At 58.4% G+C, this 27,736-nt stretch overlaps 5 protein-coding genes across 5 annotated transcripts; 2 read left to right on the top strand and 3 right to left on the bottom strand.

Moving 5' to 3' along the window:
• Positions 1 to 238: 238 nt before the first annotated feature.
• Positions 239 to 2,047, bottom strand: LINJ_28_0390 (putative katanin; the record flags this gene model as incomplete). Its single annotated transcript, XM_001470045.1, has 1 exon — positions 239 to 2,047. The coding sequence occupies one exon, from the start codon at positions 2,045 to 2,047 to the stop codon at positions 239 to 241; it is 1,809 nt and encodes a 602-aa protein (XP_001470082.1).
• Positions 2,048 to 7,517: 5,470 nt separating this feature from the next.
• LINJ_28_0380 (conserved hypothetical protein) lies at positions 7,518 to 10,307 on the bottom strand (the record flags this gene model as incomplete). The annotated part of the gene is made up of 1 exon (XM_001470046.1): positions 7,518 to 10,307. One exon carries the CDS (start codon positions 10,305 to 10,307, stop codon positions 7,518 to 7,520), a length of 2,790 nt encoding a protein of 929 aa, XP_001470083.1.
• Positions 10,308 to 13,107: 2,800 nt separating this feature from the next.
• Positions 13,108 to 14,001, top strand: LINJ_28_0370 (conserved hypothetical protein; the record flags this gene model as incomplete). Its single annotated transcript, XM_001470034.1, has 1 exon — positions 13,108 to 14,001. The coding sequence occupies one exon, from the start codon at positions 13,108 to 13,110 to the stop codon at positions 13,999 to 14,001; it is 894 nt and encodes a 297-aa protein (XP_001470071.1).
• A 1,599-nt stretch (positions 14,002 to 15,600) lies between these two features.
• Positions 15,601 to 16,374, top strand: LINJ_28_0360 (conserved hypothetical protein; the record flags this gene model as incomplete). The annotated part of the gene is made up of 1 exon (XM_003392618.1): positions 15,601 to 16,374. A coding segment is annotated over one exon (774 nt), but the record flags the coding sequence as incomplete, so codon positions are not given.
• An 8,988-nt stretch (positions 16,375 to 25,362) lies between these two features.
• LINJ_28_0350 (conserved hypothetical protein) lies at positions 25,363 to 27,330 on the bottom strand (the record flags this gene model as incomplete). The annotated part of the gene is made up of 1 exon (XM_001470032.1): positions 25,363 to 27,330. The coding sequence occupies one exon, from the start codon at positions 27,328 to 27,330 to the stop codon at positions 25,363 to 25,365; it is 1,968 nt and encodes a 655-aa protein (XP_001470069.1).
• Positions 27,331 to 27,736: the final 406 nt, after the last annotated feature.

Here is a 27,736-nt window from a genome sequence, read left to right as displayed (position 1 = left end):
CATGACACCTGCAGTCCCCGTTAGCCCTCCCCCTCCCTCCTCGCCCATTTCGCCTCCACCCTAGTCCCGGCAGGACGCGTTTCAACACCTTCGACCGTGTCTCTCATCGGTATCTGCGTGGGAAGGGGAGGGAAGGGAAGGAGGCAGTGAGGACATGAGCAGATGAGTGAGGCGACACTGAGCCACCAACAAAACGACCGCAGAAGAAAGCGTGCACCTACGTTTACCGCCCTGGCTTCTAAATGTTCAGTTCAAATTCCTTCTTCCACGCTTCGAACTTCTTGATGTTGTCGGCGTTGATGCTGCTCGGGACCTTCTTCATGGCGGCCAGAAAGTCACTCATGTTGATGGGCTGCTCCGCCACCTGCCGGCCAATCTCCGCCGCGTTTTCCTTCAACGTTGTCTTGTCCGCCTCCTTCATGAAGCGCCGCATAGTCATCATAGCCGCATCTCGCACCAGGTTCGTGATGTCGGCGCCGCTGTAGTGGCGGCCCTCTAGCAATTGGGACAGCTTCACAAAGTCGACATCACTGCCCAGCTTGATAGACTTTGTGTTGATCTTGAACAGCTCCACGCGGTCCGCCGCATCGGGCAGGGGTATGTAGATGCGCTTTTCAAGGCGGCGGCGCATCGCTTCATCGATGTCCCACGGGTGATTCGTCGCGCCGAGCACCATGACGATCTTGTCGGTGTCCACCCCGACACCGTCCATCTGCGCCAGCAGCGTGCCCTTTGCCCGTCGCGAGGCCTCGTGCTCGTTGCCGCCGCCTCGCTGCCCGCACAGGGAGTCGATCTCGTCGATGAAGATCGTGCTCGGGGCGTAGTGGCGCGCCATCTCGAAAAGCACCCGGATAAGCTTCTCGCTATCGCCGCGCCACTTGCTCGTGAGCGTCGCGGGGGATATATTGAAGAATGTGGTGTTGCACTCTGAGGCGACCGCCTTGGCAAGCATTGTCTTGCCGGTGCCCGGCGGACCGTACATGAGCACGCCTTTCCACGGCCGGCGGATGCCTTGGTAGTAATCGGGCATGAGCACCGGGTACACCACCGCTTCCTCCAGCAGTCGCTTCGCCTCCTCGAGGCCCGCGATATCATCCCACGTGACCGGCAGCTTGCCGACGTGCATGTCGGCCTCGATGAGCTGAACAAGTTCCTCCTCCCCAGCCCGGCCGGCAAAGCGGGTCGCTGCACTCTTACCCTTCACTCTCCCCCTTGCAGCGGCCCCCGTACCACTCGACGCGCCAGCACCTTGACGGAAGCCAACACCGGGCGCCGCAGCCACGGGTCTACCAACGCCGACCCCGCTGCTCGAGAAGGGTGGCGACACCGCTGCGTAGGAGGAGGCCGCGCTGCGCGCTGGCTGACGCGTAGCTGGTGGGATCTGCGGGCCCTCTGCCGGGCCGAAGCGGTCCTTGTCGCCGTAGAGCTTCGCGTTCTGTACGCTGATGTTGGACCCGCCGCTGTTCGCGAGCGAGGCTCCGATTCGTGGCTTCTTTTTGGTCCCCGTCCTCGGCACGACAGCTTTCTCGGCGCTGCTACTGCTGCGATTCTCATCGCAGTCAGGCGGCTCGCGCCGCTTGGCAGCGTTAGGGTCAATGAACAAGTGCAACTCCGCCTGCGTATCGCGGATGATCTGCGCCTCGCTCTCCAGTTCCCCTAGCAGACTCATCCACTGGCTACAGAGAACGTCGTCGATGCTTCGGGTGTGCAAGTTGATCTCATTTCGAATGCTGCTGTAGTACTGAAGGGCGGTTTTGTAGTCGCAGTAGAGGGCGCAGTTGCGGGCCTTATGGACGGCCTTGACGATCTCGCTCGCGACAGATGCTTGCATGGTGCCGCGCACACGCAAAGCTGCGCGGAAACGAGGAGGAGAGATGGACGGAATAAGCGGCCCCAAACCGGCCGACAAAAACGCACGATGGAAGACGTGATCCGGTGTTGGACGAGGAGCAACTCTTTCTGTGCCGTGCCTGCTGCGTCTGTGTCTCCGGTGGGGAAGGGGAAAAGAGGGGGGGCAGGGGGACGAAGTAGTGACAGCCGGAAGCATGCACACGGAGACATGTGTGCGACTGGTCAAAGAAGAGAGGTGCACGCGGTAGGCTCAAGTGAAGAAGATGAGGGAATCGAAAGGGACACGCATATCGTTCCTACGCATTAACGCAGAGCATGACGTCCGCCTCCAGGTTCCTGCTCCCCGCCATGCCCATCCGCGCTGAGGTTCTCCGTTAACAGTTTCTGATCGCTCCACGACTCGAGTGAATAACGCAGCGCAGACTCCGAACCTGCTCGACGTGCGCATCCATCTTGCCATTAACTCGGTCGGCTTTCCCTCGTCTTTGTTGTTGTTTTTCTTTTTGGTTTCAACTGCTGCTCTTACCGCGCCTCATCATTACCAAGCATACGTCGCCTGTGAAGTAATTACGACTTCAACGAAAACACGCAGACTAACAAACACAAAAACGCACGCACGCACGCACGCCGTACCCGCGTGGACGGCGAACGGGCATCCACCCAAATTCGAGATGGGCACGAACGGTCCGCACGCGCCCACGCGGAAGGGACACACATGCACACGCACACACACACGCATACGCACGCACAAAAGCACCCTAACAGACACGCAGACGAAAACAGGGGAAGAAACAGACAGGAAGCGAAGAAAACAACTCAATGAGTGACTGTTAGAGCGTAGGAGGAAGAGACGAAGGAAAACAACTCAGCGGGAGGTACGAGACGCCAATACAAATGCGAGGAAGAAGACCAAAGTCTGTGGAAGACGACCCGGGGGTGAGGGGAGGGAGAGGTAAAGAACGCAGCAGTGCACACGCACGTACACACAAACTTACCGGAGAGAAGAGGGGAGAGGGGAGCGGCAGAGATGTAGTGCTTGTGGGGGTAAACACATGAAAGCAAGAACGAGGTGAAAGGTAGGGGACAGGGAGGTTTGGGGGGGGGGGTAGAGAGTGGGGAGGGGAGGGAGTAGAGGAAGGATGAAGGAGAGGAAAAGGCAAATAGCAAAAATGTGTAAAACAGCGAAGACGAGAGGGAGAGAGACACCGGGGGGGGTTAGAGAGAGAGGAGGGAGGTGGGAATAACGAGCCCCAGAAATAGAGAGAGGAGGAACGGAGCGGAAAGAGAAATCGCACAGCCACAGGCACATGCAGACAAGGACGAAGGGTGGAAAGGGGAGGGGGAAACGAGAACACGAACACAATCACCACAGAACACAAGAAAATAAGAAAAAAAGAGAAACGAAGAGAGCGAGTGAGTGTCGGAGAGGGAAAAGGATGCAAAATATGTGGGATGGGGTAATGAGGGAGGGGAGGGAGGCCCGTCTCGCATAAACACAATACATACATACACATATGCATACACAAGAACAGCAGAAATAACAAGCATAGAGTGCAGAGAGGAGGAGACTCGTGGAAAGAGGTGTACGAGAGAGGCAAACAGTGGGCGAGTGGTAATGGAAGAGGGGAGTAGGAGGATCAGCATGCAAGACGTTAAAAAAGAGGAGGAGCACTATAGATAACGCAGGAAACACAAGAGAACGTAAAAACACCAACAGAATAAAAAGATGGAGACGGAAAAGGGGGAGGGTGAACACATTGAGCATAAAATATGAACGATGAGGAGAGAAAATGGGGGAGGGTGATGTGAGGAAATAATAAAAAACAAACAAACTTCTGCTCTGGTTGCGTTACTGTCGTACTGCTCTTCCGGGCAACTCTTTCTTGGCTGTATGTTCATGCTGCTCGCGCATGTGCGTGCGTGTGTGTCTTAGCGCGCCTGACTTCATGTAAGTTTGAAGGGTGACGAAACGAAGCGAGGGTGATTCCTGGCAACGCTGAGCTCATCCGTTTCCATCTTTGTACGACAGGCCCGCACGCACGCACACACACACACACACGCCGACACAACTGTGCCGGTGCACGGTGCTTAACCCATCGTCTCCCCCCTTCGCTGCCGCCGAAACGACGACACAAAAGAAAAGGCGAGAGGGAGGAGGGAAGAGGGAGGTAGCGGGCCAAAGAAGACGGCAGATGCGTCATGCACGGAAAAGGAGAACGAAAAATAATTAAGAGACGCCGAAGCACAGTAAGACTTAGAAAAAAAAAAGATTGTATGCGCATGTGAAGAGGAGAGGTGTGAGCGAGCGAGACAAAAAGGCCCAACAGCCAAAGACAGGTACTTCAAGAAAACGGCTGCAAGAGAAGGAGAGTGGCGAGCAGTAGGTGGGTGCGGGGAAAGGGGGATGGGAAGGGGCAGATAGTGCGTGCGCACGGCGCTCAGCACCAAGTTCACTCTGATGCCACTCACGCAGGGATCGTACGCAGACAAGAATACGTGCGGAGTCCTCTGCAGTACTGCCGCTGTCTCTCTCTCCCCCACCGTCTTGTGCGACCGCCTCTTTGGCGCGCGCACACACACGAAAGAACGTGAGTGCAGACAACGAGAAACGCCGGAAAAGAAAGAAACGACTAGCCGTACTTCGCCATCTGTCCAGTGAAGGCCTGCATGTTTCTTTTTCTCTTGCATGTATGGGTTCTGCATGTGTGTGTGTGCGTATATGTGCATGCAAGAAAAGAGGGGTGGGTGGCGTGGGTGGAGAAGTTCAGTGCTCGAAAGGAAACACAAAACATAGAGCGAGAGCGCAATACCACGCAGCACCGAGCTGAAAGAGATGACGCGCTGCTGATTGTCTTTTTCGGCTCTGCACCTCTCCGGTGTATTGCAGGAAGAAGATGGGAAAATAAAGAGAAGCATGGCGGGGGAACACAACCGCACAAAAAGAGATGGAAGATAGGTAAGCAAGCGGTGTTGTTGCAGAGTATAGAGAGAGATGGGCGGGCGGGAGGGAGAAGAAGCAAGCGAAGCGGTCCCGTCCAGATGTTAAAGGCAAAAGAAAAATAACACCGAAATAAGGCAAACAGGGAATGACGAAGAACACGAGAAAACACTAGCCCTGTGTATGTAGGGGAAGAGAGAGAGCGAGGGAGGGAGGGAGGGAGAGAGAGAGGGAGGAAGAGAGAAAGGGACCGAGCGCGATCGAGAGACGGCGAACCGGCGATATGCACGCGCACGGCGCATTCTGTTTGACTGCCTAGCGGCATGTAAGTAGCTCTGTGGGTGGGTGGGGTGGGGGAACGCAGAAAGCTGGTTGTGGGGAAGGGAGGGGGGAAGATAGCGCACCTCGCCTTCTCCCCAACCCTTTCGTAAATTAGTAAAAGCGTAAGAGATGAACGCAGAGAGAGAGGGCGGGTTAGCCACACTGTCCAGTAGGGACGAGCAGAAGCGTGCGGGATGGATTCACTCAGGTCTGGTGGATCCTGATGACCGGACGAGGACCCTCACAACACCCGCTAAAAGGCAAAGAAAAAATGAAGAGGAGGAGGGAGGCCGATGCCGGAAAAACTACACATTTTGTTTTTCCAACGTGTTCGTTCTCTGCCGTACGGCATGAGCCAAGCTTCTCTCCACCCGGCACCCGCCGCTCGCACTCTACGCACTACCCCCGCCGCTGTGCAGGCCGCCTCACAGCCGGCCCATTATGCCGGCCGCCACCCCTGCGGTGCACCCCTCGCGGGGCGACACCCCGGCCCCCCCCCGCAGTGGGCGGTGTGAGGGTTGGGTGGGATTCGCTCGACTCCCGCTGGCGCTTTGCCCATCGATGTGGGCGGCACAGACGTGTTCACGGTCGCAGGTCGCACCGACACCGCCCCACTCCGGGACCTGGCCGCCGGCGTCAGCAGCGACGCATCGCTCTGGCGCCTCCGACACATCATGAGGGCGCGTTTGAGCTTGCCACCACCAGAAGTGGCCTCGCATTGGCAGGGATAGCGAAGAGGGTGGGCGGTGGGGGGCTGCTTCGCTCCTCCGCACACAGAGAGAGAGAGAGCGAGCGCCCCCCCTGTGTCCTGAGATGCCACGCTGAAGTGGCCCCTCCCCACCCCCGCACGTCATGAGCGGGTGGGGGTGCAGAGACGTGCGAGAAGAGAAGAGGGAGAGGTTACCAAACGGAAAGGCAGAATAGACTAACAGGGAAGAGAAGGTGGAAGACACAGCCACACACACACACCAGCGTGGTTCGCGCGTGAGGGAGGGGCGGGGGTAGCGTTGCCGACCGGCATCTTGCTGCGCGTCGAGACATATATAGGGGACAACAAGACGAGCAAAGCAGGAGGCGTGCAGACGAGGAGCGACGGCGTCGGTGATGGGGGCCGGAGAAGTGCGGAGTAAGAGAAAGAGAGAGACCCGAAAGGTGAAAGGGAGGGGCGTAAAGGACCCGGTGCTTTCCCTCAGAGCCCGTTATTATGGAGAGGATGAGTGGCCTGGCGTGAAGAGCACGAGGACGGCAGAAACAAAAGGAAAAGCAGCAGAGGGAAAGTGTGGAGCCAGGAGCGCTGCTGCGGTGTTTGCGGGGTTGTGTGCGGAGGCGAGCGATGCGTCACTACAACCCGTAGCGATAGACACAGAAAGGAAGAGGGGGTGAGGGAGAGGATGGGGTGAAGATTGTGTAAAGTCGTTAGAAGAAGGCGAAGGGATGAGCAGGCAGGGAACGGCGAAAGCACCCAGATAGATGCGTGCACGCCCACGATTGTGTGCGTGCAGGTGTGTGTGAGAGAGTGGGTGGCAACGCAAGAGGAGGTGCTGTGACGTGTTTGTCGGAGTTCTGGACACTGTGGTTGCAAAAAGCGAGCAAGGGAGAGGGAATGAGAGCAAGTGGCAGTAGGCGCGAGGATGTCGGGAGGTGAGGGAGAACCAAAGGAAATACAAGAGCTGCTGCGGCTACAGCCATCCTCTGGTCCCCAAGTGCTGAGCGGAAGGAAGGGAAGGAATCCCTCTTTACGAGTGCCACAGAGACGACGTAGCACTAGACTGCATTGGACAGAGAGAGAGGGCACGCCAAAGACCCAAAGGAACCGCTGGCATCGTGCTGAGTCAGCGCGCGCGAGACAGAGAAACAGAGTGCAAGTTTGCGGGGAGGCGCTGGGGTGGAGGGGTCGACCAGAGGAGGAAGACTAGAACGAAGAGGGCATCTAAGGTATCTAGAACAACAACAAAAAAAATTGCGCTGACAAAGGCAGCGTGCTCGCCCGTGTGTCGGGTCTCGTGCAGCGCTCTGTGGCCCTTCCGTCCCCACACCCCCTCTTGCACATCCACCCGCGCCCTGCAGTGCCAACGTACTACTCATCGTGAAGGAGGCGTTAGCAAGAAGGCATAAAGCAATGTGGAATCGAGGAAGGCAGCGCCGGCAGAGGGAGGGGGGAGGAAGAGAGGGAAGAGACGGGCTCACGCGCGCGATCTGAAAAGAAAGAAAGCCACGAAGGGCAGAACCACAACAAGCGAAAAGCACAACGTCTATGGCGACGACGCTATTCTGAGCAACATCACACCCATCACGGCAGTATCACCGCACACACGGCGGCAGAAGCAGCCGAGAAAACCCGCACAAAGCGGACGCATATACGTGGCACGACGTCGCGAGAGAAGAAGCGCAACTGAGAGGCACGCGGTCATCGGTTGTACTGCTTGTTGATGCTCCCCTTGAGCGCATCCAGCTTCTTCTGCTCCTGCAGCAGCTCCGCCTGTACCTCCGCAAGACGGCGTTTCTCCGCGGCAATCGCCTGTTGACTGCGCGTTTTGTCCAGTGTCTCCTGATGCATGCGCCGCTCACGCTCCTCTGTCTCGCGGCAGGAGGACAGCTGGTACATCTCCTCCTTCTCCTTCTCGGCCGCATACAGGCGCTCATGCTGCAGGACCTTCTTGGAGGCCTCCCTGGCGTTGCGCTCCGCCACGGCAAAGTGCTCTTGAGCGGCGTCGCGGCGACGCCCGGCGCGGTCGATGACAGCGACAAGGAAGTCCACAGCAGCGGCTGAGAGGGGGGCAGCGCAGACCGGGTTGCCCAAGGTTTGCAGCACGAGCTCGCCACGCAGGTCGTGAGTGTGCCCCGGCTTCAGGCCTGCCGCCGCCGCACCCCCTGCTCTCTGACCCTCGTCCTCGGCGCCGCCGCGCGCAAACACGAGAGACTCAGCGGGGTCGTACAAGCGCTCGTCCTCTTGCATGTACTCCTGACGAGACCGCAGCTCCTCCTGAATGCGCTGCTCCAGTACTTCGATAAGACGCAGCTCCTCTTCACGCTGCTGGCGCGCTACCCAGTCGTACCACTCACCGACGTGCTCGTAGAGGCAGGCACGCGCGCTATCCTCCGATGCCATCACCTCGCACAGCCGCGTTTGGAGGGAGGCGACGGCCGCCTCTGCTGCGTAGCGTGCAAAGAGTGCCGTCTTTGCGCGCACCGCTGCCCTGCCCGAGAGCTCATCGCGAGCGAGGAACGCACGTCGCTGCGTCTCCTCGTACAGGAGTTCCACTTGGCAGCGGTAGTGGAAGGCGTCGATTGCGCGGCAGCGCTGCTCCGTTTCCTCAGTGCACAAGTATTTCCATTCCTGCGCCTCCTCCCAGGCAACCTGCTCGATGGCGTCAAGAGCGCTGCGCGCTGCCTTGGCGCGAGCCTGGTACTCCAGCGCAGCCCGCTCCTCAACTGCTTTGCATGTGCGAGCGAAGGCGATGCAGAGCTGCTGCCAGTCGTCCTGCTCTTGCCGGCAGATGACGCTGCGAAGAGGTGCCTCGCTATCAGCAAAGGCCAATCTTTCGAGACGCTTCGTTTCACACCAGCGCAACACTAACTCTGCATCCGCCGCCATTTGTGACAGCAAGCGAACGCGGGCACAACGCTCCTCCCTCGCGAGCGTCTCAACAGCGCTCTCGGCGCAGGCGCAAAACTCGGCCCGCGCACGCGCCTTCGCGGCAATCTCCTCTGCCACGGCAACCTCCGCACTCGCGGCAGCCTTGCGCAACACCTCGCGGGCGAGAGACTCCTCAGCGCCGAGAACAGACTCCTTCTCGCGCACGCAGCGGTGCCATAGTGCCGCCCTCGCCTCGGCCTTCTGCGCCATCCACACTCGGCGGCCGGCGGCCTCGTCACGCTCCCTGATCATCAGGGCAGTGAAAGCGGCGTCCTCGTCACGCTGGATGTTGCAAAGAGTCTCAACCGCGAGGAGGAGGTGAGAGTGACGACGATCGGCTCGCTCCACCTCGGCGGCGTAGATGACGTCTTCGTCCGCCCTCATGTCAAGAAAAAGGGTGTGGTAGCTGCGCTCCGCTGCTTCGCGGATACCCTGCCGCTGCAACGCCTCGGATTTGCAGAGGGTGGCTCGTTGGCGCGCGAAGATGCGGTGGCGCTCTTCAATGTAGTCCGCCTCTTCCACCATTTCTTCACGAAGTCGCATGCGAGTGGCGGCCTCCTCGGCTAGAACATCACGCTTGCCCTGCTCGGCTGACGCCAGCAGCATGCACCGCTGCTGAGCGTGTTGGTAGAGCATCTCACGGTGGGCAACGGCCAGCGCAGCCAAGCTCTCCAGCCCAGCGACGCGCTGGCGGCAGAGCTCCTCTCGACTCTCCCAGCAGCTCTTGCAGAACCGGTGCTGCTCGGCTGCGTGCTCGCCCATGAGGCTGCGGCACTCGACCTCCTGCGCCTGAAGCCGATGCCACTGCGAGGACTCGTTGTACCGTAACGCCTCACGTGTCGTGGCTTCGCGTTGGTGCAACCGCACCACCTGCGTTGCGTAGGCGTAGTGACGGGATAACCGGGCAAACCCCTCGCGCTCTCGCGCCAGCGTCGCATGACGAGAAGCCACCTCGCTCGCTTGCAGAGCAAGTAGGAGTATGTGTTGATCGGCGGCAGCCACATACGCCGCACGCTGCGCCAGCTCCTCCTTGTAAAGCTGCTGCCGGTACGCGGCCTCGTGCATTACAACACGCACAGCGTGCCGTCGAATCAACTCGACCGTACGGAGGTCCTCCAGCCACGACTCGTACCGCGCCGCGAGCCGCGCTCGCTGACGGCTCTCTTCGCTGCGCAGCTCATCAGCGCTGCGGGCGAGCTTTGCGCGCTCGTACGGCGTGCTGAGACGCAGGCTTTCCAGCTTCTGCTTCGTGGCGGCTGGGTCGACTTTGACGCTGCACGATTCACACCCGAGCTGCCCGCAGACGAGGCAGCGACTGCAGGATGGGTACTGCCACCCTACCGGCGGCGGCGTGTTGGAGCAGCGCTCCCGCACCGCCGTTACCACCGGCGTGACAGGCGGCGACACGATTGGCGACACCAGTGGCGGCGCATTTTCTGATGCCTCCGTGCGCGGCCGTGATGACGGTCTCGTACTGCTGCGGATGCTCTGCGGCCCCGTCGATGGGAGGCGGGGGCGTCGCCGAACGCGACAGCTGTCGTGCTGAGGCACTTGAGACATGGCGGCCAGGGCCTCTCTGAGCGACCTCCCCGCTCTCTATCTGTGGGCGAACGAACCAAACAAAAACGTGAAGAATAGGAGGGAGGAGCAAGTGTGCAGCAGACGCTCCACAAGCCCCCTTTCTGCTCGTGGTCGTGCGCGATTCGGTGCGTGAGTGTGCCGGATGGCGACGCAGTAGATTCAGCAAGGCACACACACACACGCGCCCGACACACATGAACACGCGCAGAGATAGGCTCTCCCACGTACCGCAACTTACTTGGGGTAAACCGCAGCAGCGGCATTGAAAGAAGCAGAAGGACAAAGACGATCAGTGTACGATGGAATGAGAGGGAGAGGGAGAGGGAGGCGTCAAAGGATAACCTCAGGTCATCGAACATACCGTGGTGTAGTGAGTGGGCACTGGGGAGAGGGGAGAGGGGGGGTGCGGGCTCAGAGCCAGCAGGTCCCCTTCCTCATAAAGCTCATGCACGGCACGTGCGCAGAACGCATGCCACGGCAGATCCTTGCTGCGCGAGATGGAAAGAGGTGCAGGCACCACGCACACGCACGCAGTATTTGCGAGAGGCCGTAAGTCGAAGCACCAGACAGCACACGCTGCGGCCGCACCCTTCGCCCCAGTGCGCGCTCCTTGCCTCTTTCGTTGTGTGCGCCTCGAACCCACAAGCGCGCACATGTAGAAAACACAGACTCAACTTCTAGCCCGGTAAACGCGCACGCGCCACAGGAAAACAGAGGTAAAAAAAAAGCACCATACATAGGACAAGGAATCACGCAAGTTGACAGACGGCTAGAGGGGGGGGGAGAAGAGCGATTGAAGGGTGGAGGAATGCCAAGCAAAGGCACACATACACATCCACCCATCTGCACCTCTACCAGTCCGCCATGACACCTGCAGTCCCCGTTAGCCCTCCCCCTCCCTCCTCGCCCATTTCGCCTCCACCCTAGTCCCGGCAGGACGCGTTTCAACACCTTCGACCGTGTCTCTCATCGGTATCTGCGTGGGAAGGGGAGGGAAGGGAAGGAGGGAGGGAGGACATGAGCAGATGAGTGAGGCGACACTGAGCCACAACCAAAACGACCGCAGAAGAAAGCGTGCACCTACGTTTACCGCCCTGGCTTCTAAATGTTCAGTTCAAATTCCTTCTTCCACGCTTCGAACTTCTTGATGTTGTCGGCGTTGATGCTGCTCGGGACCTTCTTCATGGCGGCCAGAAAGTCACTCATGTTGATGGGCTGCTCCGCCACCTGCCGGCCAATCTCCGCCGCGTTTTCCTTCAACGTTGTCTTGTCCGCCTCCTTCATGAAGCGCCGCATAGTCATCATAGCCGCATCTCGCACCAGGTTCGTGATGTCGGCGCCGCTGTAGTGGCGGCCCTCTAGCAATTGGGACAGCTTCACAAAGTCGACATCACTGCCCAGCTTGATAGACTTTGTGTTGATCTTGAACAGCTCCACGCGGTCCGCCGCATCGGGCAGGGGTATGTAGATGCGCTTTTCAAGGCGGCGGCGCATCGCTTCATCGATGTCCCACGGGTGATTCGTCGCGCCGAGCACCATGACGATCTTGTCGGTGTCCACCCCGACACCGTCCATCTGCGCCAGCAGCGTGCCCTTTGCCCGTCGCGAGGCCTCGTGCTCGTGCCGCCGCNCAACTTGCTCGTGTGCATTGTCGAGTCGAGAAGGCTTCTTTTTTCGACTTGGCGCCACACGGGGTTCAGGCAGGTCATCGTCATCTTATGCTGTCCTCTACACCTCGTTTCATGGGCTCCCTTTCTGTTGTGCCTGATGCGACGCGATGACGCGGACACTACGCATGGCAGCTTCCTCGGTGCCTTTGTACTTCTCACTGTTTGCTTGATGCTTTCCGTGTGCGTCTCCACGCGCGTGTTGGTGGACAACATCACGCCCCATCCAAAGAAGAACGATAGGGCGCCACTCGTGCTGAGAAGCGTGCTCGTCTTCCGCAACTCCCCCCCCCTCTCTCTGCAAAAAGTAAAGTAGCTTCCTTATGCAATGAAGCCGGGCTCCAGCGCCGCCTCAGGCTGCTGCGCAGAACCAAGCACGCGCTGGAAGCTCTGCACGACGGCTTCTCTTCCTCTCTGGGGCGAGTGCGTGCGGTGCGCACTCTGCGCGACAGGTAACCCTTCATCAGCTCACTCACCAGCGTGTGTGTGCACGTCTGTGCACGACTCGGTCTTCTCGCGGCCCTCCCCTCCCTACCCCCACGCGAAAAAGGTGGGAGGGGCCAGACGCCAGGCTTATCTGTGTGGAGCGCACTCATGCTGTGGCACCTCCTCATTAGTCTTCATGCTCTCTGCGCACACCTCATCTCACCTTCTTCCTCTGGGTGCCTTCGACAGCACATTAGGAACACGCACGTGCACACCTGGTTTTATTTCGTTCGCGTGTAGCAGACAGCGGGTGTGCCTCTGGTGCGTCCTGTGCCTCAGCCCGGATCTTCTTGTGTGTGCGTGTGCGCAAGGGCAACAAGAGGAAAGGACGACGTTAAACCGGAAGTAGCGGTCGAGGCGGATCATCATTATTAGCAGCACAGCGACGCACTCAACCACCGAGGAGATACAGGGCGCCGCTACACCATCATCGTTTTATGTCTAGAAACAACGCTGCGCAGCAACCGCGGCGTTGTCGACTGAGAGTACTGAAAGCAACAGGTGGGCCTGCGCCTCTCCTCCCGTCCCCCCGACTGCTGCTTCCTCCCGTGAAGTGCAGGAAGAAAGGAAGGCGCTAGTGTCTGTTCGTGCAGCGCAGCCTCAATCGATCGGGAAAGTAGTGTAGAATGGCGACAGCAGCGGAACTCGGCACCGGAGGTGTAGACGTGACCGGAAAGCCGATCTTTGTGGCGACTGAGCACACCCGCTACGCCCCTAGCACCGAACGCGAGCTCTCCGACCAGGAGCAACTAGCGTGGAAGTCGTTTCAGCTCTGGCGCACGTCTCTTTCCATTGAGCGTCGTGACCACGTGTACCGGACCATCACGAACGCTGACTACACCAACTTTAACCTCACACGCCATATTATGGGCACACCATTTCCGGTGATCGAAAACACCCCTTCTATCATTAACACGGCCGCCGGCGTGCGCATGTACGAGCACGGCATCGCTGCTTTCCTAGGGTTCAGCTACAGCATGTGGGTGCGCTCCAAGGCGTCGCTGCGCCACACCCGCTTGCACCCGTCCACCCGCTTCTTCGTTTCCTTTGGCACCTTCATCTTCGCCGACATGTGCTTCTGGTACCGTAGCATGTTTCGTCTCTCCGGTTTCCTGCCGAACGACTACGAGTGTAGAAAGTTTGGCGTGATGGAGTCGAAGGAGCGGCTGGAGCGGAAAAAAGAGTTGTGGGCCAAATACACCGCGTACAAGCGGGAGTGGTGCCGCCGCTTCGACTACCATGTCTACGGCATCCGCCCAGGCGAGACGTTCAGCCTCTTCTCTGCTTGCTGGTTCCCGGCGTGGTCTACGCCGTACGGTACCATCACCGACTACCCGCTGCGCAAGAACCCGTACTTCCTTAGCGCCACCCCGTTGCGGGACATGTACGGCGAGTATGCCTGTACGATGGAGCTACCGAAATCGGAGTACTCACCGCTGTCGAAGGCAAGGCCGGAGGTTAACTACACATTCCGTGGCCCGCTTGTTGCTTCGGAGAGCAACAAGTCCTCCGCCGCGTGAGGATTAGCGCGCAAACAAAAATGGGCAGCATCCGTATTGTACGCGAAAGAGAACGGGAGAGGAGAGCGCCACAATAGAGAAGGAAAGCGCTGCCGCTCTCCTACAGCACGGCCCACGGAGAGACACATGGAGGAGGTGAACCGGTGGCGCCTTGCGTGTTTACAGTTGAGTGCGGACTTCTGATGTCTTGGTGTCTGCTTGGCGGATTGGGAGCGGGACATTGCCCTTTGCCGTCTCTTTCTTATCCGCTTTTCATTTATTCATGCGTGCGTGTTGTGTATTGCTTTTAGGTAGACGAGGAAGGCGACATGACTGGTTGTGGGCCCCTTTATCCGCTCGCCTCTCATGAGCTCTCAAACCCGCGCCTGGACTGCGAGGTGCACAAGCTGCGTATGGGTGTGCTTGTACGTACGTGTCTGTTGCGCTCTTTTCACTAGAGTATTCATGTGTGATGTGTAGCTGATTAGTTTTTTTTCTTTTTTTTTTGACGTTTAGGTGGTGCAGTCGAAGATCGACACGCACCTTATGCTTGTGGGTAAGCGCTCCGCCAGTGCAGTGACCCACACCAGCTCTGTCCGCTGCGAGGACGCATCGCTTCTCTGCATACGGGTCTCCGAGAAGAAAACGATGAAGAAAAGAGCGAAGTCGAGGTCTGCGGGAGAGCAGAGCACTCGCCGGGGCCCGTCGCTGGGCGTGTGAGGAGGTGAGATCGACTTTTCAAAGCGCGGCGGCCACGCCGGCTGATGAGCTGCGCGGCTTCGCCGCTTCGAAGAGTATTTGGACATCCTTTCACTGGAGCTCTCACATGATTCGCACCCGCTTTCTCTGTGGATGTCATGTATGTTTGCGTGGCAAGTAGGCGGTGATGCGGCACAGGCAGTGGAGCGCCGGCGTCTTCTTCGTTCACTTCTCTTTTCCTCCGTCCTCCCACCGTCTACCTCCATCGCTGCCTCCACATGCGCACTTCCAAAACACAAAACATTTTATGCGCACGGCGGTTTCACACACGACGAAAGGTGAGAGTCACCGTCGCCGTACTGATACCGAGGACAACGCGGCGTGTGTGCCTGTAATAGAGAAGCCGCGTATAGGCAAGTGACACATATCGAGCGCGCCGACCCGGAGCGGCAGCCTCACTGCACCTTTCGCCTCCACCGCACGTCTGCCAGAGGTGCCGTCCGTTGCTTTCGTTGACGTTGAGCTTACGGTTGGTCCGAGATATTGAGCTCGGCGTACACGCAGAATAAAGCGCCGGCACTTCTCCCCCTTCTATACACGTATTTTCGCTGCCTTACATGCAGTCTTCAGGTTGCTCCATAGTGGTTGGAGCGTGAACGAGCACAAGCCTCCTCCCTCACTCGCCGGATGCATCGCCCGCCGTGGTCAACTCACTCGGCTAGCCTGGATCAAGTCGTTCGACACGCCGCGAGTGGTCACAGCGGTAGCTGCAAAGGCAGCGGTGGTGGGGGCACCGTTCCGTCGACATCGCTTCTTTGCTCCTCCGCGCTCGATGGCGTGTCCACCGCGGCTGCCGTCTCGCGCTTGGCGGTGCAGAGCGGCCCATCTGTGTCACTTGCGCAAACGCCGACTGTGCAGGCGATGCACGTGCTATGCCAGGGCTTCCTTGAGACCTACGAAACACCAGAGGCACTTGCGCGAGACACGGCGTGGTGGTCGGGAGAGGCTGCCTGCCTGCACGCTGCGCACACAGAAGGCAAACACCACACCTACGTACCTGGTGAAGCGCCGTCTGCGGCGGTGGAGCAGTGGGGCGAGCTCATGAGGCACATGACTGAAGTGGTTGAATCGACTCACCATATCACCGCGGCGCAGCGGCAAGAGGACGCCATACCAGCGCTCTCACTGTCGCCACTGCGGAAGCCGGATGTATCGGGCGAGGTGAACCACCTGCAGTTTGGCAACGACGTGCAGAATGGCGCCTGGGAGAGTCTCGAGATCCTCGACAGTTTGCCACACGGGGGTGGTGGGGCCGCCGCTGCCATGCACTGTGACGACGAATGCCTGCGTGTGTTGGAGGCTGCCCTTCGGAACCCCACTCAGCACCGTGATGAGGAGGCGGATCTGCTTGATAGCCTGCGGTACTTGTTGAAGCACCGCCCGGAGCTCATCGTCCAGCACGAGAACTTCACCGACCTCCAACAGGCAGTGATCGACCGCGCATGCTTGCACGAGGAAAGCGGTTGGACAGAGGCGGCCTTGTCACTGTTCCAGGCCCTCCCTCCCCGTGCCCAGCTCGATTTTACGCACGCCGCGATCTCCGCAGTGCGTTCTCTGGGTCGCACTGGCAAGTCAGCCGATCTGTCCCTCGTGCGCTTCCTGCATCTTCTTCTCATGGAGCTACCACAGGGATGGGNCCACATTACCGCCCACCACACCAGTGGGGGTCCTACGGTGACCATCTCCGGTGGAGTGTGCACAGTTGGCACTGCACGCGTCAGCAGCGAGAGATGGAGACGAGCAAGAGGTGCACGCTCAGCTTAAGTGGAAGAAAAGCTGAGGCTAACCAGTGAAGCACCATCGCAGTCGTCCCTGCTTTCCCTTCGCGTTCCCCGTGTTGACAGGCATGGACACCACTGATGCACGCGATGGCATTGCGTGCGCACACGGAGAGCGCACTTCCGAGGCGCTTTCTTTCGTTTTCGACGTGGCCACTCTAGCACGAGCAAGTGAGCAAGCGCACACGCATACACGATCACAGTCCGCCGAACTCCACTGCACTACGGCCACATCCCGGTCGTGTCTGGGACGAGCCGTCCTGCCATGGTATCGGGCCGTGCACCAGACAGGCTCTTCTTGTCCTTTCCCGTCCCATCGTTACATACGCGCTGCGCAGTCGGCGCCAGATACACTCGGTTGGACTGCACGCCTTCATCCTCGCGGGCAGCGCCCAGGTTCCTGCGCGGGGGCAAAGGCGGTGGGATCCGTCGTGCAGTTTCGGTGAATGTCGACCGGGCGCTGGAGACGGGTGACCGGGTCCGTCATCCGTGCAGTTGGCGTCGGCGCCTCTCTGGCATTGCCGATTCGGCAAGACTGTCACCTGTGTCCTTGTGTTTCCATACACAATGACCACCGGCACGCTGAAATGTGAGGCGCGCGCGACGGGCCACCGTCGCGCCAGCGCACGTGCACAGGTCCGTCGCACCAAGCCGTCCTCCATGGTTGCGGGGGCCGTGTCGGGTGCCATGAGGGCGGCAGAGCGACCCCGCAGCAAGGGCGGCCACACGTGCTTCTCTTTGTCGCCGCAGGTGAGGCGTGGACACCACTGCTGCAGGCTGGGTGCTGTCGCGGCACGCAAGGGCGCCGCCGCCCCTTGCCCGTGCGCATCTGTGCGTGCATGATCGCGATAGAGCATCACGGCGGCACGTGACCTGCTGTGTGTCTGTGCTGCACCATCTGTGCACCAGCGGGTAGGGGAGAGCTGCGCAACGGGCGTGCGGAGCACCGAGGGGTGTCGATGCCTGCACGCCGGCGTGAGAGCTGCGGAGGCGTTGTGACGGCACTGCCATGCGGCGCGTGCACCCATCCCCACGCCAAGTGCGCAAGGCGGCCTCCTGGCGTGGCCGCGGACGGATGCAGGCAGGTGCGGCACAACAGCGCTGTGGGGTCCGGGGCAGGAACTTGGCCTCTTCGAGTAGGTGCCCGCTGTGTGCGTATTTTGGGGTACCCACGACGACTGCTACTGTGTGGGCGTGAAGGTGCGCAAGGGCCTTCGTGCAGTTGCCGACCAGCACGATCCGACCACGCGGCGGCACCGTGGAGCAACGCTGACTCCAGCCGCGCCATGTAGGAGTAGCGGAGGAGATCCTTTGACGGACCGCATTCGTGCGGGACAGACCCCCCCCCTGCGCTCGGCAGGCCGAGTCGTGTGTACTTTGTTGACCTCTGCAGCGTGTGGACCGATGCGGCGCGTGGGCTGGATGTGCACGCGGAGAAGGCGGGGGTGGCGATACTCCTCTAGGCACGTGCGTGCAGCGGAGAGCTGCTGCTGGTCGCGGTGCCGCGCACTGGCGCGTGTGCGCCTTGTGTTGGGGGATGCTCATCCAGCTGCCTGGCGTGCTCCAGTGTCCAGCGCACCACCTTGCAGAGGGCGGCGCGCAGAGCAGCCTCACATGAGCTGATTCCCATCGCGTCAGCTCTGGCGTGCAGAGCGCGGCGTAGGCGGCGTCACTAGAAGGGCCCGCCTTTGTGGGTGTTGTTGGCCGCCGTCGTGCATTTTGCTGTGGCCTTGCGGGACACCTCGCAGGTCCGCGTCTGCGTGGCGGTGTCGGCGGTGTGCCGTGCCGTGGTGTCGCTATCGCTTGCACACGTCAGGTATTCGTCATTGAGCCCATCCTACGGAATGGCACCAGCCCGATCGGGTCGTCATCTCGTGTCGCACACCGGGCGACGCTAGTTAGCGCCCATACGAATCATGCGAGAACTGAGTGCAACGTCGCTTGGCACCTGATCGAGAGAACTTTCCATGCCGCGAGGACACCCTTGGCAGTGTGGCCGGGCGTGAGGTGACTATCCGTCGAGCACGGTCACCGCAGCAAAGCCAGACCGTCTCTGCTACACATTTGCCCTTGGGAACGGAGGGGAGGGCACACACCTCTGCACATGCCGTGTTGCGTGAGCAACGCGGCGCCACCGCCGTGCTTCTTTTCGTCTTGCAGAATGCAGACTGATGTCGAGGATTCCAGGAGCCGGACTAAAAAGTGCCGGCTAGGCCTTGGATCATGCGCAGTACTACCACAACGCAGCAGCAGCAGGAAAAAACAGGAGGGTGCGTATACGTGCTGCGTCGTCGAGGCCACTCGCGTCAAGCTGGTACAAACGTGAGCGCAAGTCTCTCGGGCATAGCGCCAGTCCAGACCCCTTCACGAAAGCCAAGAGTTCGCAGCCGTGCCGGAGGCCGGGCGGCAGGCCCTTGACCTCCCCACACAGAGTGAGTACAAACCCCTGGGCATCAAAGTGAGGTGGCCGGCATCAGGGCCGAGGGAGAAAATAGAGAGCAAGAGCAACATACAGCCGACACCGACAACGCCCATTCACAGGCACGCGCGCACACAAAGGAAGCGAGAGATGAGGAGAAACATCGGCCGTGCAGTCCGGCTAAAACATATCCTTCGAGATCTTGGACTGTGCAGCACCAAAAAGGGAGAACCAGAAAAGCGGCGGAGCACGAAGCATGCTGTACACACGAGTACCGCTTGCAAACCGAAAACGAAAAGTAGTTCTGTTGACTTTTTCCCGCTTCACACAAACGTACTCCTGGTACATCTGTGAGCGGGTACGGGCCCCACACTCCCAGCGGCAGACTACCCAGTAGCGGAGATCAACACGAAAGAAGTCTGAGCAGAGAGAGAGGAAGGGTAGGGAGGGGGGCAAGGGAGTACGCTCCACCAACGACAGAGAGCGGATTTATCACCAGCGACGCAGACAACAATCATCCAGATAGTCGTTGACAGTCCTTTGCCTAAAGTCTCCGTTCTCTGCCGTACGGCATGAGCCCAGCTTCTCTCCACCCGGCACCCGCCGGCGCGCAGGCCGCCTCACAGCCGGCCCGTTATGCCGGCCGCCACCCCTGCGGTGCACCCCTCGCGGGGCGACACCCCGGCCCCCCCCGCAGTGGGCGGTGTGAGGGTTGGGTGGGATTCGCTCGACTCCCGCTGGCGCTTTGCCCATCGATGTGGGCGGCACAGACGTGTTCACGGTCGCAGGTCGCACCGACACCGCCCCACTCCGGGACCTGGCCGCCGGCGTCAGCAGCGACGCATCGCTCTGGCGCCTCCGACACATCATGAGGGCGCGTTTGAGCTTGCCACCACCAGAAGTGGCCTCGCATTGGCAGGGATAGCGAAGAGGGTGGGCGGTGGGGGGCTGCTTCGTTCCTCCGCACACAGAGAGAGAGAGCGAGCGCCCCCCCCCCTGTGTCCTGAGATGCCACGCTGAAGTGGCCCCTCCCCACCCCCGCACGTCATGAGCGGGTGGGGGTGCAGACAAGTGTGACAAAAAGAAAGAAAAGAGCGGCTTCCACGTGCGGTGATGAGGGCACCAAAATGAGAAAATAAAATGAAAGGAAAGAGCCGCTTAGGGGGTGTAGAGATAGGAGAGGCGGAAAATTCGAGAGAGAACTGAGTCGGCAAGGGAAGAGGAAGGAAACCGGAAAAACGATCAAACAAAAAAGACGTTCATTCCACCGGTGCAGATATGCGCACAAAACGGCACCCACGCACGCACATGCAAACACAACGCGCGGAAAGACGCTCACCTGTGTGAGCGCGCACACACAGGAAACAAAGGAAGAGGAACAAACGGAGATGAGGGCTATCCAAGCTGGGTGCACGCGCTCACACAGTCACAGAAAACGCCTACGCCGACGTACTTACAGGTGGTTGCACACGCTCACAGGCAATCAATTTTTTTTCTCCATGTGTAGACAAAGTCTGGATGAGCGCGCAGCAGCCGCTGCTTCGTATTTTCCCCTTCTGTACGCCGCGCTGAAGATGAACCGTTGGGTCATCGCCCGCTCTTCCTGCACATGCGTGGAAATCCACAGACACGTGCGCATATGAGAAGAGCAAAGACAGAAACACGAACGAAGAAACTTTTTTATCCCCAGTGAGCACACACACGCACACACGACAAAAAAAAACAAGAGCACGCGAAAAGGAGGAAAGGGAGAAGAGAGGACATGGAGAAAGTCGACAGCAATCAACGGGGCTCGAGGCACGCGCGCGCACACACACAAACACACAAAAAGGAAGATGGTATATCAGTCGAAGAAGAAGCGAAGAAGGAACTCAAGTGGTGAAGGCAAGCGCGAGCGTGTAGGCGCTAACGACGAGGAGAGAGAAGGCTCCATCACGAGAGGCTACACAACTCATACAGCCGAAGCAGACCGCGCGGAGAAGACGGAAAGTGTGTGTGTGTGTGTGTGTGTGTGTGAGAAACAACGCAACTTTGGGAGGAACACATGAAGTGAAGAGACAGACGTAGCATGATGTGAAAATCGAAGTAAAAGTTAACGAAGGAGGGACAACATAGTCAGTGAAGACGTCTGCGTGTGCGTGTGCGCCGACCTCTCGTGGCATGGGTACAGAAACAGACAGAGAAGAGGGTGCGCACAAACTCAGGCAGGCACTTGCGCATGATGGTAGTGGTGAAGAAGGCGGTGAGAAACGGAAGTTCAGGCAAGAAGAACGTAACATGAGCACAGCGAAGCAAAAAAAAAGAGAGCTAGCGCCACGTAGCGCGGGCACACGCAGACAAGCGTCAGTGAACACTATCACCCCCGCCCACCTGCGTAGGAGCAGATCGCAATAAGGCGAGAGAGAGAGCAGGAAAAATGGGCAACATGGCCAATGATGTCATAGGGCGAAATCGCAGGGAATGCAGGGAGGGCTGGAGAACGAGTCTGTGAAGGCGTCAGATGGACAAAACAAGTTGATAGGCGATATGCCTATTCCGAAAAGCAATACCAGCGCAAGCAAGAGGCGAGTAAAAAAAAAGAGCAATCTGTGTGAGCATCTTCGTGCTCTGCGACGTGCTGAAGCCCACAGAAAGGTTCATGGCTAGCGTGGTGGCCATGAAGAAAAAGCAAAGGTAGATGCCGAGCGTCGTGGGAGGCTGGCTGTGCGTATCCGTTTCTCATCTACATATACCTCAGCCGTGTGGGCGTCATGGCTCGAAAATAAAGAAAAAGATGGAAAAGCGGTGATAGCGTGCTCGGAGAGGGGGGGCAGAAAGAGGAATAGGGGAGGCGAAAGACGGGCTTTCTTGTTCTTCTGAAACCGGCAAGCCCGCAGAAACCCCTCTGTGATACACACACCAAATAACAATAATAAAAAACACGCCCACTCAGTAAGACAAAGAATTGGGGCATCATCGCGTCTACAGCGGAGGTTAAGGGAGGGAGGGTGAATGAGAACATCGGCAACAACAAAAGAGGTAGACGAGACGACGAGAGAGGGCGCGCGCAGAGGGAGAGGAATGAAAAAGGAAAGTGCTAAGTTGAAATCGACCGCGGCAGAGAGAGAGAGAACACACCAACAAAGGCAAATGAGGGTGCCTACGTGTACGCGCACTGGTGACCGTTTCCCTCCGACTTTCCTCTCTCCCCTCCTCTGCCGCCTATGGAGAACTTTGGCAGAAGAAAAGGCCAAACATGCGACCACGCAGAGGTGAAAAGAGAAAGCGTCCCTTCACTCCCCTGGCACAGCACGACAGAGAAACGACGACCGGCATCCAGAAGCAATGTAGCGCGCGGGGCAAATAGCGCGTAGAGAGAAAGACACACACACACACAGCGAGCAGAAGACGCGCGGACAAACAGGTGGAGGAAAGGGAGGCTGGGAAAGAAGGGCGAGAGGGCAAGGCACGGAGAGGAAGAGAGAGGAAGGGTAGAGGAAGGGGCGACAGTTTGTGGAAGTAAGCAAAGGACAAGACAGAAAAAAAAAGACGGCGGTGAAGAGGGGAATGAGAAGCAGCCAAATCAAGACACAAGCATATGGGGCACAAAAGAGTGAGATGAAACCCACCACACACACACAGAGACAGGTGCGGAACAACAAGAAAAAGGGAAGCGAAGAGCGAAATCTTTGGGAGGTTGCCGTATGTGGTTTGGCGAGGAGCAACGAAAAAAAACAAAAGAAGAAAGAAAGGGTAAAAAAACCCGAAAGAAGGGGAAAACACAGAGGAGAGGAGAGGAGAGAGGGGAGGGGGCAGGAGTGACAGAAGAAGCAAGGAAGAGAAAAAAACGATAAAAGAAGACGAAAACGAGCAACGACAAAAGACGAAAAAGCTGCAAAAACAACAAAAGGAAAAGGAGACAAACTAACGGAAAGACGGCGCACAAGTTCCCCCCCCCACGCACACACCTGCTCAGTAACGCATTCACACAAACCCTCCTACCCTCCTCTAAGAGAAAGAAAAAAGTGCACACGACAGATCTGAGACAGCACAGCGGAAGAGAAACAACACCAGCCGAAAAAAAGCGCGAACACATCAAAAAATGGACTTTCTCTCCTCTTTCTTGCCCCTCCCTCCCTCCCTTCCCCACTTGCCACCGGCAGTCGCACACCGCCACTGTCCACAACAGTGTCGAGCAGCGCCACAAACAGGATCATCGTCAACGTGAGAGTACGAGGGTAAAAAAAAAAAAACATACACACTCGCTGCAAGGAAAAGGGAAGGCGGCCGATCACTTCCTTCATATAGGTGAACACAACCTCCTTCTCCTCTGCTCCTCATGCATCTGCACAGCGAAAGCCCAAACCAGCAACACTCAGGGGCGTCTGCCGTCGTCTGCATCACGGAGGGAGAGAGAGAGGCAAAGCCCCGCCTCGCTTCTCCCTATTTCTCGCGACGCTACCAAAGAGAAAACAAGAAGGGGCAATCGAAAACGAAAAGGAATGTGCAACGAGCTGTCACAAGAAGGTGAAGCTAGGAGGAGAGGGGGGACGTAGAGGAGAGATTGGACGTAACAGGGATGGCGATATGCAAGACGGTGAGAGTCGGGGGCGCAGCGGAGAGAGAGAAGTCGAGAGGATGGGGTGGTGGTGGTGGGGGGGGTGAACTATAGAAGTGTGTGAGCATCCTCCTGCCCTCCCCCCATTCTCTCGTACAACGTGAGACTCCAGAGAAGAGGAGAAGGTGCGTTTCGAGGTGTAGAATGTCGATAACGTGAACACAAACCCATGGCGTAAATTATAAAGAGAAGAATAAGCAAGCAAGAAAAAAGCCACACACAGGGAGACACACACACACACGCATACAGGCGCGCGCGAAAAAAAAAGTACAAGCGCAGACACATGGAGGAGGAGGAGGGGGCGAGATGAGGGGATGGCGGAGAGAAGACAACCATAGCACAAGCAACAACAACAAAGAAAGCCAGTGAGACGAGAGAAAAAAAAGGAAGGAAGGCCCGAGAAGAAACAGCACACACACACACACACGCACGCACGAACACACCCAGCACACTTGAAAATAAAAGTGGAATAGAAGGGGGAGGAGGAAAGAAACACGCACACACACAGAGCGAAACACTTACAGTCAACGGCACACGTACGCGGAAGCTACCCGAGAGAGGAAGAGCAGAGCACTTAGGTGACAGAAAGAGGGGAGTGGACGGTAATGAGGCTATCGTGAAATCGTGAGTTACGCACGCCAGGGAGAGGACAGCAAAACAAACAAAGACACAGACACACACACACACAAACACACAAGAACGCTTTCACGCGGAGGACAGGAACTAATAAGGATGCACACACTCACGTACACGCACACACACACATACACATACACACGCACACACACACACACACGCGGGTACCCATGTCGGCTATGAGCTTACACCACATCACATGAAAAAAAAATCAAGAAGCGAAGGAGGAAGAAAAAGACCCTTTTTTTGTTGTATTTCCTTCGAAGTGTGCCTTCTGCCACAAGCCAGTCAGCAACTTGACCCATACACAACCACAGTTCGTCTGCCGATGCTGTAACATGGCTATGTCGAGGAACAGGGCCGACCGGCACCGTCTGATGTCGTTCAGACCATCGCGATGCGACTGCGTACAGTGCAGGCTAGGCCCTGGGTCATGTTCCACATCACCGCGACGCAGCCAAAGCAGAAAAGGGGTACTCGGAAGCATATGTTTGTCGAGTCGTCGGCACGATTTGTGGTGGACTAGCGCAAGCGGGATCATGACCCCAAGTCTGTCCGGCATAGCGCCAGCCCAACCTTTTTCACCGAAGCCAAGAGCCCGCAGCCGTTCCCGAGGGGAGACTGCCGACTTTCGTCCTCCCCACAAAGAGTGGGCGCGGGGCCCTGATACCTCGCACTGAGGTGGCCGGCACCATCAGGGATCAGACAAAGAAACAGATAACAAAAGAAAGCTAAACAGAAGCACTCACACTCAGACATCACAGCACCGCTTCACACCACCGCCTCTGATAGAGCCGCCTTCCAGAGAGCGCTTCCTTTGCAACAGCCACACTTGCCTACAGATGCGTCTCTCTCTCTCACCCACACTCACACCCACACATGCACATACGCACGCCACCAAAGACGCCGTTGACCGCATTTTCGGTGTCTTCCTTTTTCTGACTCCCCTCCGCCTTCCCTCTCTGATGCCGCTGAGCTCACACCGCCACCGCTCGTTCTTTTTTCCTCATACGAAGTTGCCTTTGCGTTTCGCTTCCCCATTTTCGCTCAGCGGATGTTACCCATGCGCCTCTTGTGAGCTTGACGCGGCCGAGCATCTGCGAAATCGCCACCCTGCTGCGGCAAGCCTCTTCGTGCGCTGCTGCTTCTTTCCAGAAATAAACATACAAATACGCCCACACGGAAAAACAGAACTAGTGTCCCATGCGGCGGCGCATGATGCAGAGCGCCTCGTGCAGCTCCTCCTCCCCGCGCGGCACGGCCGATTCACAGTAGGAACACTGCACGAAGCCGAAGTGATCGCGCAGCTGCAGCACGGTGAACTTCGCCCGATAGGCCACCATCGGATAGCAGGAGGAGAGTCGCCTCGTTGCGAGGGTGTTGTCGGAGCCTTCCGCGTCATCTGGGCACGGGTTCGAGCCGTGCCCTGTCGCCATCAAATGCTCTACAAGATTGCCGTAGTTCAGAAAAACCTCATAGCAGCCAAGTTGCTCGGCCGGGCACTGGTACGCCATGATGACCCGATCCCCCGTAAACAAGTCCGGTGATGGATCGAGAGAGCCCTGGTAACACTCGGCGTTCACGTCGACGAGCACCTCAAGACTCCTCGGCGATGTGGGGAAGCCGATGATGTCGCCGCAGCGACGTAGATGATCGAGATGGTCGTTGAGCGTGGTGGAGCAAACCAATAGCGGCGCTGATGTGGCGGCGCCGCCATACGCTGGCAGCTGCGTTGAAGATCGTGACACTCCGCTCGCCTCGTGCGGCGTTGGGTGGTTTACCAGCTGCGGCAGGTCGCACCTGCACTTGCAGCAGTACGTACTGCAGTGCCCAGTGGCGTGAATGTGGTGCACCATACGCTCCCAGCTGGAAAAGAGAAACAGGCACTCACGGCACTGGTACAGGACGACGTAAGATGCCTTGCGAACCTCGGCGGTGGCCACGTGAGATGATGATGACGCCGGCTGCGACGCAAGTGCACGAAAACCGCTGATGTCCCCCGACATTGCGTAGGATTCGTCCATCAGTGGTACATCGTCCGCCGTCATGGGTGGCAGCAGCGGACGCCACTGCAGGAACGACGCGCCGGAGAACCCGGGCACCTCAATCACGGGCGGCGTCACTGCAGCATTGTCGCCGCCACTTCCCCCTGCACCACCTTGGTCCTCCTGGTCTTTCGACGGTGCAGTGGGGCAATTTGGCGACGTCATCGACGGTAATCGCATATTGCTGCCTGCCAGCGATGAGGCTGAAGTGTCGGTGAATGTGGTGCTGCTACCGTTGTTTCGCATGGTCGGCGTCACCTGCGGGCAGCCCTGTCGCAGATGCACCATCAAATCCGCTAGCGTCCCACGTGTATCGCAGCGGCGACAGACAGCCTCGTCCCTAATGCATGTTGCGTGATGCACCCGGCGCAGGTGCTCCGCGAGGTGCAGAGGGTGGAGAAAGGAGATGCCGCACACGCACTTGTACTGGAGTGTGGAGAGCCCAGTGTAGGAGTTGCTGTAGTTGTAAACGCTACGCGGCGCCTGCACCTCGCAGAGGTAGTCGCGGCGGGTGTAGAAGACACCGTAGAAGCCACAGTGGCCGGTGCTCTCCTCGTGCTTTATTGGTCGCTGAGGGCCAAAGCAGCGTAGACGCATCAAGCACTGCACGCAGAGGGGAAGGGTGTGTCCACTCTTATCCATGTGCTTCGTGGCCTTTGTCCACGTGCCGCAAAGATTCAAGCACTCCATGCAGCGAAACGGTGTGCGGGAGCCTCCGGCGTTGTCTGGCTCACATGGGACTAAGGCGGCGCTTGTGCCTCGGCCTTGCGCGCCACCCGCGAAGTCGCCGGCGAGACTGTAGTCCTGCGCTGAGCCCGGTAGCTCGAAATCTGCCTTTTCATAAGACTTGAAGTCAGGCAGCCCGATGCAGTGGGCGTGAGTAATGGCAATCGAGGTCAGAGGCCCAGCACCTCCGCTAGAAGTAGAAGCCACCGCGCTGGTAGAGGACGACGAATGCGGCGGTGAGACGCTCGCTTCCGGCGCTGACGGCTGGCGGTCGCGATGGCGCTCAATCAGCTTTGTCAGGCTTGCAAAGAAGCCGCGGGGCACGATGTAGGTGTCACACAGGGGGCACTTCACCGCTCCATGTCGAGTAGCGTGAATGTGGCGGCTCATCTCGTTCCCAGTGCTGCATTTGAAGTCGCACTCGACACAGCCAAGCGGCCGGCGGGGTTGACCGTGTGCATCGCTGTCGCCGCGAGTATGCATTCCGCCTTCTCCTGTGAGAAGTGCTTCTCTTAGTGTAAGAGGGTCGGTCACGGTGATGTTGAGCGTGGGTTGAGAGGGGAAGGGGGATGGACTTGAGGAAACACAAAGCAAAAAAAAAAGGCAAAGGTGGAGCGGGGATGGATGAAAACAGTACCAGGGAGAGAACAAATATATATATATATATATGTGTGTGGGGGGGGGCAAACACCCAGCGCTTGCCGCAGACAGCGCGACAGAAAAGAAGAACGAGGATGCGTAACCTCGAAAGCGAGAAACAAAACAGCACAAAGTCAGCGATCGCGCGCGCAAACAG

This window comes from Leishmania infantum, chromosome 28, assembly GCF_000002875.2.
Source record: "Leishmania infantum JPCM5 genome chromosome 28".
Classification (NCBI taxonomy): domain Eukaryota; phylum Euglenozoa; class Kinetoplastea; order Trypanosomatida; family Trypanosomatidae; genus Leishmania; species Leishmania infantum.
This window is presented reverse-complemented; position numbering and strand designations above follow the sequence as displayed.